This window comes from Seriola lalandi, unplaced genomic scaffold, assembly GCF_002814215.2.
Source record: "Seriola lalandi dorsalis isolate HSWRI2012SDOR001 ecotype SW California unplaced genomic scaffold, Sedor1 jcf7180002054933, whole genome shotgun sequence".
NCBI lineage: Eukaryota > Metazoa > Chordata > Actinopteri > Carangiformes > Carangidae > Seriola > Seriola lalandi.
Genome location: NW_019525485.1, coordinates 5,057,145 through 5,075,135, shown reverse-complemented (window position 1 = coordinate 5,075,135; position 17,991 = coordinate 5,057,145). Strand labels below are relative to the sequence as shown.

General features: G+C 44.0%; 1 protein-coding gene across 6 annotated transcripts in view; it reads left to right on the top strand.

Annotated features, from left to right (window-relative positions):
* The window catches only part of LOC111644437 (FERM, ARHGEF and pleckstrin domain-containing protein 1-like), a 50,418-nt gene that overhangs the window by 3,440 nt on the left and 28,987 nt on the right, over positions 1 to 17,991 (top strand). For all 6 annotated transcript variants that reach the window (XM_087170176.1, XM_087170175.1, XM_087170172.1 and 3 more), the window contains exon 2: positions 1,191 to 1,418. In XM_087170176.1, the coding sequence (XP_087026302.1) occupies positions 1,245 to 1,418 (174 nt within the window). In that variant the 5' untranslated portion in view covers positions 1,191 to 1,244. The remainder of the gene's footprint in view (positions 1 to 1,190; positions 1,419 to 17,991) is intronic.

Below are 17,991 nucleotides of genomic sequence, written 5' to 3'. Positions count from 1 at the left end.
ATCAACCAATCATAATTTTTCTTTTGATATAAGCACACAAACAGCCTTCATTTACATACTAACTATCCAGTCTCTAAATGACCTTTAAACCTAGTTTGACATTTCTGTTCTGACTGACAGTGTTTGTTACTGACTGGTTGGCATAGACACTGACACTGACTCAGAGGGCCGTTTATGAAGGTTGTAAATATTGGATTATTGATCCATACAAGTGTGTTTGTGTGTCAGGGCAGTTCACCAGTGTAACCTCTCATCCCTGTTTTACCCCCTGACTATCTTCTAAAACATTCCTCAGCCCTGATGTCACCAAGCGTCTGAGAGGATATTTATTGTCTGAGGCTGAAGTTTATCAAGTGTAGGTTGGTTGGGGGTTGGGGGGGGCTGAGAAGTTTGTGTGTGTGTGTTTGAGTCTGAAAGAAGAGAGTGGGGGGGGGGGGTTGAGGGTGTCTTTGTGTGTTCTCAGACCGTATCTCATCTGTCCTACTTGCGAAGCTTTGATTCAAGTCTGAACTGGTCTTACACAGAGCTCTGTGTTTGGTTTGTAGGAAACGCAGTAAATCCCACCTGCATGTGCTGTAGCTGGAACCAGTGTGTGCAATGTGAGTGTCTAGCAATGTGTGAGACATGTCTCTGTCTGCTTCTTTGCACTCACTGCCTAAATCCCTTGTGGTTTCTAACATTGTGCAAGGCCAATTTAACCCAGACTGAATAAATGTGGTGAGATTTTTCGCACATTTCTTGAACTGATTTAGCACAAAGTTTCCCTCCCTCACCAAACGGAGCCTCCATACTTTCTTTTAAACCTGTACTTTTCTGCATTTAAGCAACTTTTAAGCTTCATTTTCTTAGGAAAGGTTGATGAAGCAGCTCATCCTGCCTGTTTCTAATCATCTAATAAAAACCCACAAAAGGCATTTGACAATTCCCATAAAAGTAATACAGGAATACCTTACAAGGAAATGGTGTACATAAATTTACCATCACACAGGATGTGACGTAAATGTGCTATTTAGGATGAGCGCCTGGATGTCACAGGAAATGCTTGCCTCTTGTAGCTTAAGTGCCTGCTATGTATTTAAGAAGCCAAAAATCAAAAATACACCAAATCACAGACTGAAGAAAATTGTTGGCTTTGCACATAAAAAGACACAAACTGCAACCCTGAATTTTTCCCTCTCTCTCTCCTCCAGACGTGAACAGAGGCCCCTGCAGCTCGAGAGCGCCTCACTGTAGCGTCTGTCACCATGGTCGAACCAGCCGACAGGCCGTCTACAGCCGGTCAGAGGCTGGGCGCCCCGGAAAGTTTCGGAGTGTCCACCCTGGAGCCGGGCCTACGTCCTCCTGCTCAGCCTCCAGGGAGGCAGGTCTCCATACGGGTGCAGATGCTCGATGACACACAGGAAGTCTTCCAGATATCAGTGAGTAATGTGTGTGTGTGTGTGTGTGTGTGTGTGTGTGTGTGAGTGGGTGTTTGGTTTTGTGCTGTTGGATGATTGCAGACACAATTTAGGGATTTTGCTGATGAGTGTTTAAAGTCAGTGTGTAGGAAGGCATTTGGTCTCTTAAACTTGAAGCTGCATGAATCCTGCTCTACCCCACAGTCAGTCAACACATCAGTAATATGGCACAAAGGTTTTGGCAACCTATAAAAGCGGCAGTTGTAGGGTGATGGTGATGCCTTCAGGGTTCAGCTCAGCTTCCTTCTCTGCTCTGTTCCTCAGGATTTGTATGTCTGCCTATCGGTCTCATCTATTTATCCACTTCCTGCTGCTGCACCCTCACATTAATGACTGATGCAACTCTTCAAAAAGGTGCAATAAAACCCTACAGTTGTGGCTTATCAATGGGGATATTCAAATACATTTCCATTTCTCCTTAAGCAATCCATCAGCTGTTTGTGGTTGCAAGACGATGGCTCAATATCTTCCTTTCACCTTGAGTCTTATCTCATATCTCCACTTCCTGGAAATACGCAGGAAATAGGAGAGGAGCCAACTTCCTGTCTAAGCACACCACACCTACAGACCCCTGATTCTGCCTCATAGACAGAAACACACACTGCAGCCTCTCTATCTTTACCTCTTTCACTATCTGCCTTATTTCTTGCTGTCTCAGTTTTTCCCATCATTACCTCTTTGTGCCCATTCATCTACTCACTTATACAAACATATGTAACTGCATATTGTTTGTATATCTTGTCAGCATTCTACCTGATTAGGCATCTTAAGTGTTTGCATGTGTTTTGAATCAGTCAGAATTTTTGTGTGAGCTCGAGCATGTCAAGAGTGTGTGCTCGCATATAAAGCATGAGTTTGTCCACAGCAGCTCTCTGACTTCCTAATGCTGTTTAGAGAAAGAGGTCCTCTGAGAGGCTGCACTGCCAGCCGTTTTAATGACATCGGTGCTGCGGTGCTGTGGTATGTCATCCTCTGGGTGGGTGTAGTCTCGGTTTCTGAATTAATGCCTGTTGCAAGCTGACGAGGAGCTTAGTCTCATGCCCTCGTCAGTGATTTGCACGCCTTTAGAAAACCCCCGGCAGCTGTATTATCAGCTTAAGATTCTGGGAGTTTTTTATGATGATAATTAAGAAAGAATCCAGAAAGAGTCACTGTCTCTGCTGGCTTGTTGAACATCCAAAGCTGCCAGTTCGGGGGGGAGCCGTAATTGGCTTTTGCAAAAATGCCAAGAATGTATGTGGTTGTTAGTGTGTCAGTGCCGGAGGATATGTCTGTGGCTGAATGGACAGTTTGACAGAGGGCTCCAGTGTCTGTGTGAGGGATGTCATCTGCATTTTTTGAAATTTTATTTTATTTTCTAGCATTTTTTTAAAATCCTAAATTGGTGTTCTCTCAACTTGATGTGAGAACACAGAGTGTGTGGTTCTCCAGCAGCAGCAGTCCTTCTCATGACAGGGATCCATCCCCTCTATCCTTTCCCTCAATCTTTCACACACATGGAGGAAATGGCTTATCTCTCTGGAACATCTTTAGACGTCACTGCTCAGACCGCAGCATGGCAGACCGCATCAGCTGACAAGAGCAGCATGACCACAATATATTAGGACTGCACTCGCCACACACTCTCTTACACACACACACACGCGCGCGTACATGCTGGGTTGGGATTGTTTGTTTGCTGTCACAAGAGCCGAATGTGAACCAGCAGAGGACTGGGCTGGGAATAATAATGAAGGGAGAAGTGGAGGCGAGAGGAAGGAGCAGCCGATGGAGAGCAGGAGAGAGAGAGAGAGAGGAGAGGGAAGAGAGAAGTGAGCAGAAAAGCATGGGAAAGCGAGCCAAGCAAATTAATGACAGTTGATTTCACAGCTTATCACAGGTTCAGTGAAATAAGGGAGGCATTGTCTTTTGAGCTTGACCCACCTAATCAGTCCTTTCCTGTTAGAATGCATTCCTGTGTGTTTGTGCAGTAGGTGTAGGCTAACATGTAAATCAATAGAGCCTGCAGCTTACAATAATGTTGGCACTTGTTTGGGCTCTTTCCCACTGCAGGGAGGTAAATAGTCTTAAAACCTCCCCCGAGCCACTGCACAATAGGAGTAGTAAATTTTAAAGATCCAAAACAGAGAACCCTTTATCGCCAGCAGCAACATTTGTTTTACACTTGAAATAACAATGCTGGCATACTGTGGTACTGTTGTAATGTTGACTTGAGGTTCCTATGCTTGATGTTTGAATTTTAACCTTTATTATTCCATGTTCAAAAGACTTTAGTGACCAACAGCAGCAGGGTGATTATGCACATTTAATTTGAAAGCCGTTGGCCTCTTAGTTTGGGTTCGTATCTATGCATCCTTAATGCAGGTGGCTGTTGACAAAGGGTTTGACTGTTTCCCAGAGTTTAATCATTAGGCTTCTACTGTACATCAGGAAGAACAGGCTCAGTATTTAAATTTTGTTTTCCACTGGGAGCTTCCTACTCAACATGGGTCAATAAATTCAGCTTTAATAATTTGTCGGTTAATACATTTAGTGTAAAAAAAAAAAGAAAAATTGTAAACATTGTGGTCCAACATGCATCTTCAATAAAGTTGCATTTTTTGGATCCAGGTGGTTGACATTGAGAGCTCGAGCCTTCATCCTCAAAGTCCTTATGATGTTTCTGGTGTTAATAAAATCAGCTGCATCCTCAGGCTTTGAGCTGGGAATGTGAACCCCCCCCCCCCCCACAGCTCCATGAACAGACTCTATTATCCAGATTTGCGGGAAGAGTAATGTGGAACACATTCGATCAAAAGGAGATCCTCCAGAGCTTTAGCTGGACTCTGTTTTTAGAGGCACAAAGCCTGAATACCATTTAAATCTAACGCAGCTTTTCCCTCTCACAGAGTTACAAGCAGCTCAGCTTCTGCTTATAGCACAAGGTAACACATTTGTTTATTGGTTAATATTCTTCTTTATTTGTTGTCATTTCCTTTTTTCTCTTACCGGATACACATTGTTTGAGTGTACATTTCATTAATAAAACATGCCCACTATGGCAACGCACACAAACACACACACACACACACACACACACACACACACACACACACACACACACACAAGGAGGCTTCATTATTAATTTGGGGTGGAAGCAGCATGGTGGAGGAGTGTGTGAGTGCAGAACATTGTCAGTCACTCCCACCTGGTAAATAATTGAAGGTGAAGTGGATGCGCCGTGCGTGTGGCTTTATCTGTGTGTGTGTGTGTGTGTATTTGCATGCCTGGTGAATAATGGAAGAAGCGTGTTACTCATTTGCTTTGAGTTAGTTGTTCACCTATTTTAACCTCGTCCAGTACCAGTGAAACCGTTCGCTGAGCCTATTTGTGGATTCTTGTGACATGACATCCCTCCTCTTTTCTTCCAGTGCACAAATTTCAAGCATCCACAAACACAACTTTTGATATTTGGTTTTCATTGCAGCAGTAATCGGTTCAAGCTGCAGTCTTTAAGCGGGAAACCTTGCAGCATGATTTGCCCTCACATGTAAACCCTCGAGCCCCAGATTCTTGAAGTTTATCTTCAGGTCACAGCATCGGTGATTTGAGGGGAATTTTCAAGGGGAAACCATTTTGGTTTTTGTGGTGGAGATGAATAAAACTAAGAGAAAAGGAACAAGTGACGGCACTTTCCTGTAACTCACACCTGTTTTGTGCAACATTCAAAAAAGAGTCACTTTAATTATGAAAGATTTATAAACTCATGTTGAGTGACAATATTGAGTAGAAAATTATAATTTTGCTGTCCCATCTATCCCCTCTTACCAAAGTGACTGGATTAAATGTTATGACCACAGTCATATGTCAGCATAGGTAATCTTCCAAAACTACAGGGAATACAATGGATTTATGTGAGGTCGTTAAAAAGTAGCAGGAGATATCAGATATCAGGTGATATTCTATTCTTTCCATACTGTGAACAGATCTCATGAAAGACCAAGACCAAATGAAATTACGTACTTTTGACCTGCTCTGTAAAGATTTACTTCCTCGATAGGAATGAATAGATGGTACTGTAGGTAAATTAGAAAGTACTGCGAGATGGACTAACGCATCGTTGGTTTTGAATACCACCAGACTTATCCTTGACCTGGATCTGAACTTAAACCTGAACTGGAACAAAATAAAGAGGGAGACAGAGGCTAGCAAAGCAGAGCAAAGGTTTTTTTTTTTCTTTCTTTCTTTCTCTGCTGCAGGGAAAAGCAACTAGTGTTTTGATACTTTCAGCTCTGGAAACACTGGAAACAACATCCTGCCTGGTGTTTTTCACATTTAGCCAGGATTTCTCCGGTGGGGCCTCCATGATGGCACCTGCAGCTGTAGTTCACTTTATCTTCATATTCCAGCTTTGATTCCGACTTCTGTGGAAGTCCCGCTGATTCCCTTGGGAGCAGTTGAGCTCAGTTAGGTCTGTCCCCCAAGGACCTGCCATCACTTGAAATATCTCATTCGGTCAGATGATGCATGTATAATACTTGTAGTGATTAAGACCTGCATATGTGCCCTGTCATAGTTTTCACTCTTGCTTCCCACCCCCCCCCACCTCATAGATGATACTGTATAATACAAATGGAGTACGCCTTTTTTTCTCCTGTCTGATTGGTTAATATTTTTCCTGTACTGTCTCGTCTCACATGCTGACCTTAATCCCTGCAAGACCATCCAACCTATCCACATCAAGACCGACTTTCTCGGTGGATGTCAGAAGCTTGAAAGACACTCTGATATCAGGAGAGAGCGGACAGGGGGGTGTGTGTGTGTGCGTTCGCATGTGTGTGGGGGAGTGTGCGTGTTCGGGTGCTACAAGATCACTGTGAGGGTTTTTCCTGAATGATTAGACTGTAGATTCATCATCTGCACGGCTCCTGATCTTTCATCTAAAAGAGAGCTGGGGAAAGATACAGGACTAAAGGGGGGGGGGGGGGGGGGGGTTATGAGGATTAGGGTGATAGAACTGCTTTATAGACAACATCATTTGATGGACTACCAGTCCCCCAAGGCCTTTGATAAATGAGCTTCAAGTCCCCTGCCATATTATGCACAAACACACACACAGGCGCACTCCGTAGCTCCGATGTGGAGTAGTTGACATTTCAAATGGATGGGCCTTTGTGCTGTCGGCCGCCTGTGGAAAGGGCAGATAAGAGAGGAATCGGAGAGGAAGGCAGTGAGTCAGTCACACTTTTTTAAGAGGTGTCCAAAAAGATAAAAGCAGCAATGAAGTCACAGAAAGACATAATGACAGACATTAATTTTCTTTTTATTTCCTCAAAATGACCGTTTAATTTAGCTTTCCGCTGGTCTCGATGCATATATTTAGAGTTTTAATGGCAGTCTGCTCATCGTGTGGTCCAAATGCTTCCAGGGTGAGCCCTCTGCTCTTCTAAAGACACTCGTCCCTCCTCCGCGCAGAGGCATGACTGACTCATTGTTGTGCTTCCACCACCGAGACCTCGGCCATTTGGCCCTAACCAGAGCAGAAGAAGACATTAGTTTTAATGCAGCTTCCCGTTAGTGAAGAAGTGCGCACAAAACCAGACAGTTGCAGACTAACTCACAAAGGCGTTTTTCTTTCTTATCTTCTTTTGTTTTTTTTCTTTTTCCAGTTAGGTTGGAGATGTTTGTATGTGACCCACTCATTTACAGAGTTGTTCTTGTTCTTACATCTGACATTTATATTGGAGAGAGGAGACAGACAGACAGACAGATAGACAGACAGACAGACAGACAGACAAGTAAAGAGTGATAAGAGATAAGAGAGTGTGTGGTGTGTTTTGAAGCTTGGAGCCAAATTATTCTTGTGTTTGTGTACGTTATCTAAGTTGTCAGTACCGACGGTTACGTTGCAGTGGTTTGGGTAGGTGGCTTTGTGATCTCTGCAAGTTTATGACCCCTCTTCTCTCTCTTCTATCCAACCCATCTCCAAACCCTCTCCTCTGATCTTCCAAATAATCGCTTTCTCTCTTTCTTGCTTTCTTGGAGCACGTACAGAACTAACAGTAGCCTTGGCAGGCCTCATTCATCATCATCCTCAGAGACCTGCTCTGCGTGTGTGTTAAAACCCCCCAGTCCCTGCTCAATCCAGTACTGTATCACACTAAACCTATATGATGCTGTTTATATGGGCTCACAAGGGCCACATTAAACCACATGACATGGATATGTGAATTTATAGGTCCATGTGCATGAACATATATACAATGAGTGCATGTGTGCATGCTAAAACCTGCCCAGCAGTTCCACAGACTCTTAAGACTAGTTAATTACAGTCATATTAAAATAAATATTTGATCAGATTTGCAGATGTAATATCCGTCCCCTTATGACACTCTCATAGATGGGAATGCTGGATGAACATGACTAAATAATGAATTGTTTTCTTAACCATTCAAATACATGGTTGATGCATCATCCTCCCTGTAGCGCTGAGCCACCCCCACAGACCTGCACAGAACTATCCAGCTGCATCATGGAAATTTGTACATCCTGGTTTCTTCACCTTTTCTGGCCCACGGTCCCATTTTTAGATGCCACAAGAATGGAAAGTCGAACAGGTGTAGCCATAATAACTAAGGGTAACGGGGCTGGCGAAGAGTCAATCGTCACCCCAGCAATCAGACTTCTGTAAATGACCGTCCTATGTTTTGTATTCTGTAGCGATTTCCTGGGACTCTATAGTTTGAGAAACATGTGGATGCAGCATGCCTGCACACAGAGGAACCGTTCTGTATTATGTAATGGTTGGCGTTGGCTGTTTCATTCCTGTGGTCAGAGACCTCAGAGAGGGACTTGTGACTGTGGACTGATTCTCCTCTCAGCTACTTCTTCTCCTTCTTTTTCCCTCTGTAGCTGACCCTAAACTTTGACCCCCCCCCCCCCGTGGAGTAAAGGAAGAGAGAATTTTCCCATGGGGATGAATAAATATACTGTTAAAGGGGGAAAAGAAGAGTATGTGCAGTATTACTGTAGTACTATTTCCACAGAAACATGCATTTTGTTACCTTGCTTTAAGGGTGGGTGTGTGCACATGGAGCCACGTGGAAGCATTTAGACCTGCTGAGTTCAAAGACGGGGCCACAGACAGAGCTGCCTCCGAGCTAGGAAGGAGTGAATGAGGGAACAAGACAGGGAGATTATTACTCTGAGTGGAAGACGATTGCTGATGGAGAGACAATTACTGAAAGATTGTTTCTGAAAGGGAGCAGGATGGGGGTTGGAAAGAAATGAAGAGGGCCCCATGCAGGGAGGGGAAGAGGAAAAAAAAAAAAAGACATGGCGTCGCACTCACTGCGATAGCAAAAAAGAGAGAGATTGCATGGGAGGGAGAGAAAGACGCATACAGACACACATCCGTCTCCCACAGAAGCCTTGTGCATTACGCCGGCAGCCAGTGAATGAGCCAACACTGTCCGCTCTGCCTGGCTGCAGATGGGATTTTTTTTTTATTTCTTTTTTTCTTGTAATTGCAGAGAATGAGGTCCCCAGTGAGGAGGCTAGTCAAGCCAACAGTGGAAGCGCTGGGCCCCATTTAGGGTAATCACTGTACCTCCGCTTCACTGTGCTACACAAAACCACCGCACCAATTTAGTAGCTTTTAAGGATTACAAGTATCGGTTTGGAGCAGCCTGCCGTAGCTGCTGAGGTGCGCTCTCACTGGTGTTTTTACAAGCTTGTCCTGTCATTCCATCCTCACAAGTGGGATATAAATTATTTCCCGTATTTGAAATGAGTTGTTGTACTTTGATGCTTAATATGCTATCATAATATCTCAAGCTTCCTTGTCATCACAGCCACTATTCCAGTTCGGTGTGGTAATACCTCAGCGTTGTTGTTGTTTCAAACACAATGGAAAATTAACATCATCTGCGAGCTGCTAGGTTTTTATCATCACCACCAGACACCCTGGCAGCTAGCCAGGACTCATTTGTAGCTCCTGTTGTATTTGACAAACGAATCTGGCTGAGTTTGAAAAAAAAAGAAGCTGCACAATTACTGTTGGACTCAGTAGTTTAGTAGCTTCAGGCATCATTCCTGTTTCATATAATGAGGCTTGACTTTTGATTCTCCCCCCTCTTCTACCAGGAAACTAAAACTTAATTTGTTAGAACGAAGAACTGATGGGGGGAGCCAAGTGTTACAAAATGTCATTCAAACAGTAACTAAATTGAACGTTTTCCTCCTCTTTCTCTGCAGTGAGCTGGAAAGATGTATGCGAGTAGAGTTATTAGGTCGTGCAGCTGTCTCTGCTGCCGTAAATCTCCCCTCGATGATGGAGGAGAATAGTTGGCTTCTGTCAGGGTTTTCCCTTGACATCGGTGATAAAGTCACCGGTAAGGTAGATTGTGTAAGGGGAGGGGGTGCTTCACTTCATCACACGGACACACCACCTATTAGAGAATAAGTAGTTTGGAAGATTTAAGTAAGTCCTCAATATGAGAGTGCATCATCCTGGGTATGGGAACCAATGCTTTAAATGAGAAAAGAAATGCACAAGTGGGCTTGCTCAGAGTTTAGCAACAGGCTTAAAGCCCAAGTGTCTGCTCCAATATCCTAAATGAGATTTCTCCCCCTTGCTAAGTGTTAACCATGGCTCCTTATTAAAGGCCACAGAGCTGCCTCACTCAATCTCTGTCGCAGATCTGGACCAGGCTCTGCAACTTCACTCTTTTTTCGTCTTTGGCTGTTGTTGAGTGAGCGTGCGGGAGCACGCAGCACTTGGGTTTTGTTTTGTTTTGTTTTTTTCTCAATAGGTGAAGTGTTTCTAAATCTCTCCCTTCGCTCCCTCCTCGTCTCCGTTTGGATGTTTTCCAGAAGCCTCTGTGGAATTCAATGGCGTCTCCCCTGCCGTGTCCCCTGCTCTCCAGCCGCTCGTTTCTCGGAGAAACTAGCAGAGGAATGTCGGCTGAAATGTGATGTTTGGGAGGAAAAAGTAGTTTTGGTTTTCACCTCTTTAGACCTTCCTGTTCTTTTTCTCGGAGTTTTATTATCACTCTTCTCTCCTTCTTTCTCCCAGACTTCACGCCTCTCTCTGTGTCACGCCATTTCGTCATGCTTGAATCTCATCATTCTTAGTCTTTAAAGACAACCCCATAGATATTCACTTTTGATGGGACTGTTCCATTAAATCCCCAAAGCAGCTGTAATTGATTTATTTGATTGAAGTCTGTTTTTTTTTCTTAGATTTGTAGCTTATCAGTGCTCTTTGGGAGCATTTCATTTGAAGTTGAATGGCTGCAGAGATTGTAAGAGGTTCACTTTCAGATGAAAAATTGCTCTTTATGATAACGTGTGTGTGTGTGTTGATTGACATGCGTTAATGTCAGTGTGAAATCCAGTTTTAATTACACTGAAGATTTTTGGGCTGTGGCATAATTAAAATGTTGTTCCTCACTTGTAAATCATCTGTGTAGCCTCATAACCACACACACAACTGTTTACTGCAGGCATAGTTTAATTATTCGGTTGTGCCTCTATGCCATTTTTTGTAAACCGTAAATCATCTGTTTCAGCATCACACACACACACACACACACACACACACACACAAACAAAAACTCTTGCCAAGTTTCAGCATCTGACTCTTTGCGGTGAGGTTAAATGAGGGTGAGGAACGTGAAGCTCTTAAAAAGTGTACGCACCATTATTGACGCCATTTATTACTTATAACTAGTCGACATCTGCTTTGTCATTGTGCTTTTGAGTTCAGGTTGCGAGGCGGAGACGGAGTGTGTTTTACTGTGAGGTACCATACGACACTTCAGATGAAAGCTTTGTACCATTTGTTTTTTTATTTGATCGCCCTGTTTCTCGATGGAGCTCCGGAGGCTTTTTTTTAGGAAACAAAGCAGCCCTGTTGCGAAATTTACAGACCTCATAATTGCACGAGGCGCAGCGCGAACACACCCGGCGCCGTCCTACACAAGACGCTAATTGCTTTTTTTTTTTTTTAATGGTACAACATTGTGCTTGTATTCCCCCTCTGTTGCTCAATTTAATTGTTTGCCTCAAGTGTGCTGCGAGCCGTAACGTGCATATACACACACACACACACACTTATATGTACTGCACACTGAGACACACCGTTGTCTTCATAGCAGCCTGTAGGTATTTTCACCCCCCCATCAGGGGTGTTGTCAGTTTGATTCCCCACTGTGCCTCGCTGTCACTGCAGACAATGCTAGCAGGTATTTTGCAAACATGCTGTTTATTCAACAGTCCAATTTGGCATATGTGTCTGTCTGTTTGTGCGTGAAACAAGTCCTTTCCCCTTCTGGCCGGCGAGGAGGAACTGGCCCGTGACGTCTGCTCAGCGGGTTAAGCTGTTTAACCTAATCCTAACGAGAGAATGTGATTGGTGGACGGTCGAGGAGGGAGGAATCCTCGCCCAGCTGTCCTGCTGCTCAGTGGTATTTTTCATTTCTCTCTATTTCCTTGAGGGGAAATTGCAATGTCCAGACTAAAGGTTGATTCTTCTAACCGGAATTTACCTGATGCACAAAAGCAGAGCAAAAACTTTTCAAAATGTTTACCCCACCCATACCAATAGATTAGGATTCATAGGGGTCTATGATGAAGGAGAGGGAGCATTTAAAACCAAATCAAAAGCGCATCTCAAATGTCTCAAAACATTCAAAATAAGCGTGAGTTTTCATCAAGCAGTGGATGCAGACATTGTCATGCGATGTGTTGTTTTGAAAGGCTGTAACAGACAGTGTATTAGCCAGTGCTCACAAGCTGTAGGGAAAATAACGCACAGTGGGGATGAAGAGCAACAGCAGGGGAGATCTTTGCCATTTGCCATTTGTGGATGCAGTCGCTTTAGGCAGCATCAACCCTTGTTCTAAAGCTGAACTAGAATAACTAGCTCTTTAACCTTCTGCACAGTCTGTGTGTTAAGGCTGTTTAAACATTATTTTGAGGTAGAAAAACCACATCTTTGGATTTAAACTTGTGGCTTCATTGGAGTTTTAGTGTTGCAGTGGAGTGCTGCACGTTGCTGTAACTCAAGCTGGGTCTTCTTGTTGATTTCTGGCCCACTGACCTGACGTTTCGCAACAGGACACGGCACGCTCTCTGGTATGAAGTTTGATCTTATCGTATTTTACTTTTTCATACACCTCTTGCTTTTTCTTTTATCGTTTATCATACGTCTTTTGTTGTGGGTCTACAGTTTGAATAATTGATGGATGTCCTCCATTTTCAGGCGTTTGTCTTTGCTAGAAAGGTAAATACTCAGGACATTGCTGCTAAATCAACTGTCAAAAAAACATCCACTGAGGGCCACAGTTTTACAGTGATACCTCAAAGCCATAACATCACACCCCCCCCCCCACCCTCCCTGACAGAGAGAGGACACAAAGATCCCTGCAGGAATTCATAGCAGGGGACTGAGGGAAGAAACTGAACAGCTTTGAGGTGTTTTTTTTTCTCCCCCCCCTGTCTTTTTCCCCCATGGAGATTTCTTATCATCAGTCTCACCCATCTGGTTTCCATCCCTGTTGACATTAGTCAGAGTGCTGCACACCAGAGCAGGGCTAGAGGGGGAGAGGCACCTTTCGACCGTCCCCTTACTTCATGCCAGTTTGCTTCAAGGCGTTTTCCTTCTGTTTCATGCATGGGTGGAATAATGAGTCGGAGAAACGCAATTCTGCCAGTACAGTAGGATCTTAATTTTAATTTCCAGAAAAGCTTAATAAGTCTTGGTACTTTCTAAATTCCCTTCCAGAGTGTGTAGTGTTGCGGAGTTGACCAGATCAAACCAGATCAGCCCAATGGCCGTGTTCAGAAAATTTAATTAGACACAGAAATGTAATCCATCACAACCCCAGGTATGAATACTTCAAATGCTATGTCCTTTCATTGTTTTGGATTTCATAGGTCATTTCAACAGTGATGCTGTGGGACTCTCTGTAAACCCTCAGCACCCCACCACAGATGGTGAGAGTATTTTATTTGGCCGTGGACTGCAGGGAGAAGACGGGACCTGAAGAAAAAGGGGGAGGGAAGGAAAATGTTGCATGATAAACAAAATAATTAACTGGTAAAATAAATCTATGTGGACTTTTTACACGGTGAATGGAGAACTCGCATGGATTCTGAGAGAATAGGAGAGTGAGATACAGATTGCTCTGTTAGTTATTTATGCGTTTTCATTAACTGCACATCTCTAACATAAAGGGAGTTTTGCCCACAGTGAGGCAGTGACAAGAAGAGGGAATAAAGAGAAGAAGTCATGTGTAATATATGTAGGTTTTCTTTGCCGTAGGCCTCAAGGGGTCAAAAAGAGACTGGATGGTGGAAAAAGAGAAGAGCGATTACTTTGATATACCACATCCCAGTTTAGCCGGGCACTGACTTTCCAGCACGAGAGGAAGAGAGGATTAAAAGGGGCGAGGGGGTAGAAGAAGAAGTATGTGTTTGCTTTGTGTGCGTGCGTGCGTGCGTGCGTGCGTGCGTGCGTGCGTGCGTGCGTGTGTGTGATTGCTGGCTGGCGACTTCGCAGGGTAACACTGAGGGTGGGTTTGGCAGTAGGGCCGGTGATGAGTAAACAGACATGCCGACAGCTTCGTGGCAAGTGTCTCTGACAGGCGAGGGACCAGATGCGGGGGATGGAGTGAGTCCAGAGGAGATCCAGAGAAAAAGGAGAGCAAGAAGGATAGAAGCAAAGTCATGTATTCCCCTTTATATATGGAGGCACTTGGTGCATTTCAAATCGATTTCAGCTTTGGTTCTTTTCGCTGACACATGCTGCTCCAGCCTTGTTTATTGTCAGTTACAAAAACCAGAAACACTCACAGCGTGGGATCCACCACAGTCAACCTGCCAGCTGACCATAATGGATATTTTTATACTTAGTTGTGACACACAACCCCCCAAACATGCATTTTGTTTCAGGGCCACCACTATAATTTGAGTCTAGTTTGCAGGCAAAGAAGGGCATGAGTCATTTTATGAAAGGTAAACATGAAGAGGAAGCAGTTTCCACAGCTGCAGACAGGCCTCTCTGTTTTATTGGCTTATTTTCGGGGACTCTCACTTGCTGGAAAAATAACCAGTAATTTAACTGCTCTGCACTGTCCCATCAATAAAAATATGTTGCCTTTTCCTCATTAGATTTGTCACAAACAAAGGGCATTGGATTTTAAGAGCTGCATTGTTGAAAGGGGCACATGGAAAAGATGCAGAGTGAGCAGGAGTGCTGCTGCTTTCTGTTCCCTCTCCCGCGTCTGGAGCTATTTCGATGACTCCTCTCGTCCTCTCAGAAGTGTTTTTGGCTTGGTTGTTTGGATGATGGTTGCCAGGCCTGAAGCCAGATTCCAGCACAGTTCACTGATGGACACTTGGTTGTTAAGGCTGCGAGACCTGCTAGCCTTCTAATTATCTTTAAAAAAAAAAAAAACAGAAGAGCTATGTTGGTGTAAGGCCCAAAAGGACAGCTGTGTGAAACTGGACCCTGCCTTTGAGGATGCGACCTTGGCCTTTGTAGGTTGCTTTTACAGTCTGGAGTCAGTCAGGAAATTCTGACTTCACCAGTTTTTTAAGGCTCTTTAATGTTCATCGGCATACCAGTGCACATGTCAGTGAATGTTTCACTGTATGCATTTGCAACAGAGAAAGCACTCAGTATGTCTGGGATTTGTGAAGCATCATTCCAACATCTAGATAAGACAATAATCATGCTCCAAAAATCTGTCTCCTGTGTGTAAGTGAGTGTGTGTTTTTGGCAGACTAAGAAAGGCTCATTGATGGAAGCTGCTGAATGAAGGGATTGTGATTTGAACTGAAAGGACCCCAGTCTGCGATCCACGGGGCCCAGTCGGCTCCGTTCAGCTGAAAGATTTCAACACACACATGCACCGGTTATTTTTAGGGGCCGTCAAACGTTCAAAATGTAAAACTTGTAGAGGAGATTTCCCGGAGGTGCTTTGTCATCAACATCCTCGCTGTTCCTACCCTTATCCCTTCCCCAGGTCAGTGTGACACCGACTCTTTTTATTCTCCCGTTTCATTATAAACAAAACCTATATATATCATGTTTGACCTCGACCTGGCGTTCCATTTCCTCTGCTGAAACCGTTGCCAAGATCAGAGCAGATCATGAGAACAGGCTGGACTGCTCTATTTTTAAGTGCCACTTTCATTTAGTAAGCAGCGTTTGCACCACTGTTAACACTCGTGTTGCATGAGGAGAGAGCAGAAATCATGGCTGGGTCATACGAGTGCGACTACCTATCGCATAGGTTCAGAAAATCAGCTGGAAAACCTTTGCAAGATGCGGTTTTGCGCTGTGCAGCAGTTGCTTTAGCTCTATAAACATCAAGGGCCACTAATCCTCTGCAGAAATGTGACAGAGGCATGAAGCTTCACTCTGAATTTAACCCGCGGTGAAGCTCAAGCCTCCTAAAGTCAGGAGATCACATTAGAGGACTGCAGACTGGAAACATAAAGGTGTTTTACCTCAGATGACAGGGAGCTGTGTCTCTTACTGAAAGGCACTGTTTATCCAGAGTAAGGTTTGCACAGTGTTCTCTGTGTCTGTTTCTGGTAAATAATCAGTTCTGAGGTTTTCGTTTCACATGAGCTTCCTTCTCTCATTTCCTTTTCTCTCCACCGAAACCATCAAGTGAAAGTGCAACACTGCTAATTTCAGTTAAAAAGAACAACAACAAAAAAACCTAAACCACTTGATAAACCTAAATGTGGTTTGTTTTTTTTGGAAACCTACATGTATCCTCTCTGAGATTATGTTACATGTAGCTTTGAAAATTGAATCCTATACGTCTGTTTGTCTCGCTACTGTTGTTTTTTGTTGTTTTTTTTTAGAGGTTTGCTTCACTGCCCAACGGGAGCTGAATCTTAACAGAGCGCCGGTCAGGTTTAAGTCACGCCGGGATCCTGCTTTCCTCACTTCCTCCAACACTTCTGCTCACACCTCTTCATTAAAGGACGTCTCTCCACCCAGTTTAGGTTAAATTTAGCCTTTCTCTTTGTCTCCTGACTGCCAGTTTGTTGGTTTTTTATTTTTTTATTTCATCAGACGATATCAGGTTTTAGCGTCGGAGGGAAAGCTGTCGGGTTTGTGACGGGGCACGAGTGTCTTTCAATGAAACAAAAGAATGTGTGAAGGTGTTTAATCCTCGCACACAGCTGTAACAAGATACAGTAACATCATGCGTCAGGAAGCCTTTGTTATTATAACTGGTATTGATATTTAAAAACTTTCACCACCATTACCTCAGTGACATTCCCCGCTGCATTCCGGTGTCTTACGTTACTTGAATGTGATATGGGATATCTCCCTAATGCATGCACTCAGGCTTTCTCTAGTTATTGGAGAGCGGTTTGCTGATATTGAAGGAAATTGCTTTTGCCTACTTGGAATTCAGCCTCGGTCTCATGAAGTTACTTGACCTGCTGCGACCTGTTTCAAAACATTACAGATTTCGTCTTCTCTCTTTTTTTTTTCTTTCTTCTTATTACTCTGTCCCCAACCTCCTTCCCCACTTCTCTCCTTGTTGTAGTGAGGCGGTGGATAAACTTGACAGTGACAACTTAACAGAAGTGGACATCTTACTTCTCTCTTCTCTCTGACTTTCACATATGGTGTTTTTGCGAGAGTTACTTTGAGAACAAATGTCGAATTTAAAGCACATTTTGTCAGCGGGTCTAAATCTTTATCACCGAACCTCGCTATCTCGCTTTCTGTCTCAGCACATGCAGTGTGTTGTTTAAACCTCCTGCATCTCCTCCAAGCCCAACATTGTTTTGCACTGCACCTACACTCGACCTTTTCTGCAGGTGTTTTCATGCACGTTTTTGTTAATGACGCACATTTAGTGATGATTTCTTGATTTCTTGTTTTCCTGCCTTCCGATTCTCTTCCAGCCTCTTCTCCTCTCACCTCTTGACCTCCTTTAAACCAAGATTACCGCAGCCCAGAGCTGGATCTCGTCCAAACCTCAGACATCCCTGAGCTTTGTGCATGACAGCGGCATCTGTCAGCCGAGCTCCCGGTCTCTCTGTCGTAGATGTCACTCAGGTCGACATTCAGTCAGTTAGCCTTGTTTCTAGAGGCCTGGGAAGCGTCAGAGTGTGTGTGTGCATGTGTGCGCGTGTGAGTACAATGTGTGGGTGTGTCCCTACAGACAGTCTGACCACACAGAAACAGATGGACACACACACACACACACACACACACACACACATACGGTAGCCAGATGGTGATAGACTTGGCTCACACCGTGGCCTTCCCTGCTCTGATTCCTCTCAGCCCTCTCTCCAGTCTGTGCTTCTATTGTGAAGTTTCATCCTCCGTCCTGTTGGTATCCTGCACCAACTGGCACTTTGTCGGTTTTAACTCGTGCTCTGTCTTTTTCATAATCTTCATTAAGGTGGCACGAGCACTCGAGGCTGTTCTAAAATGCATAAAGTGCAAATTATTATGCCAAAAAAATCATAATTGTTGGGATTAAGCATATGATTATTGCACAAT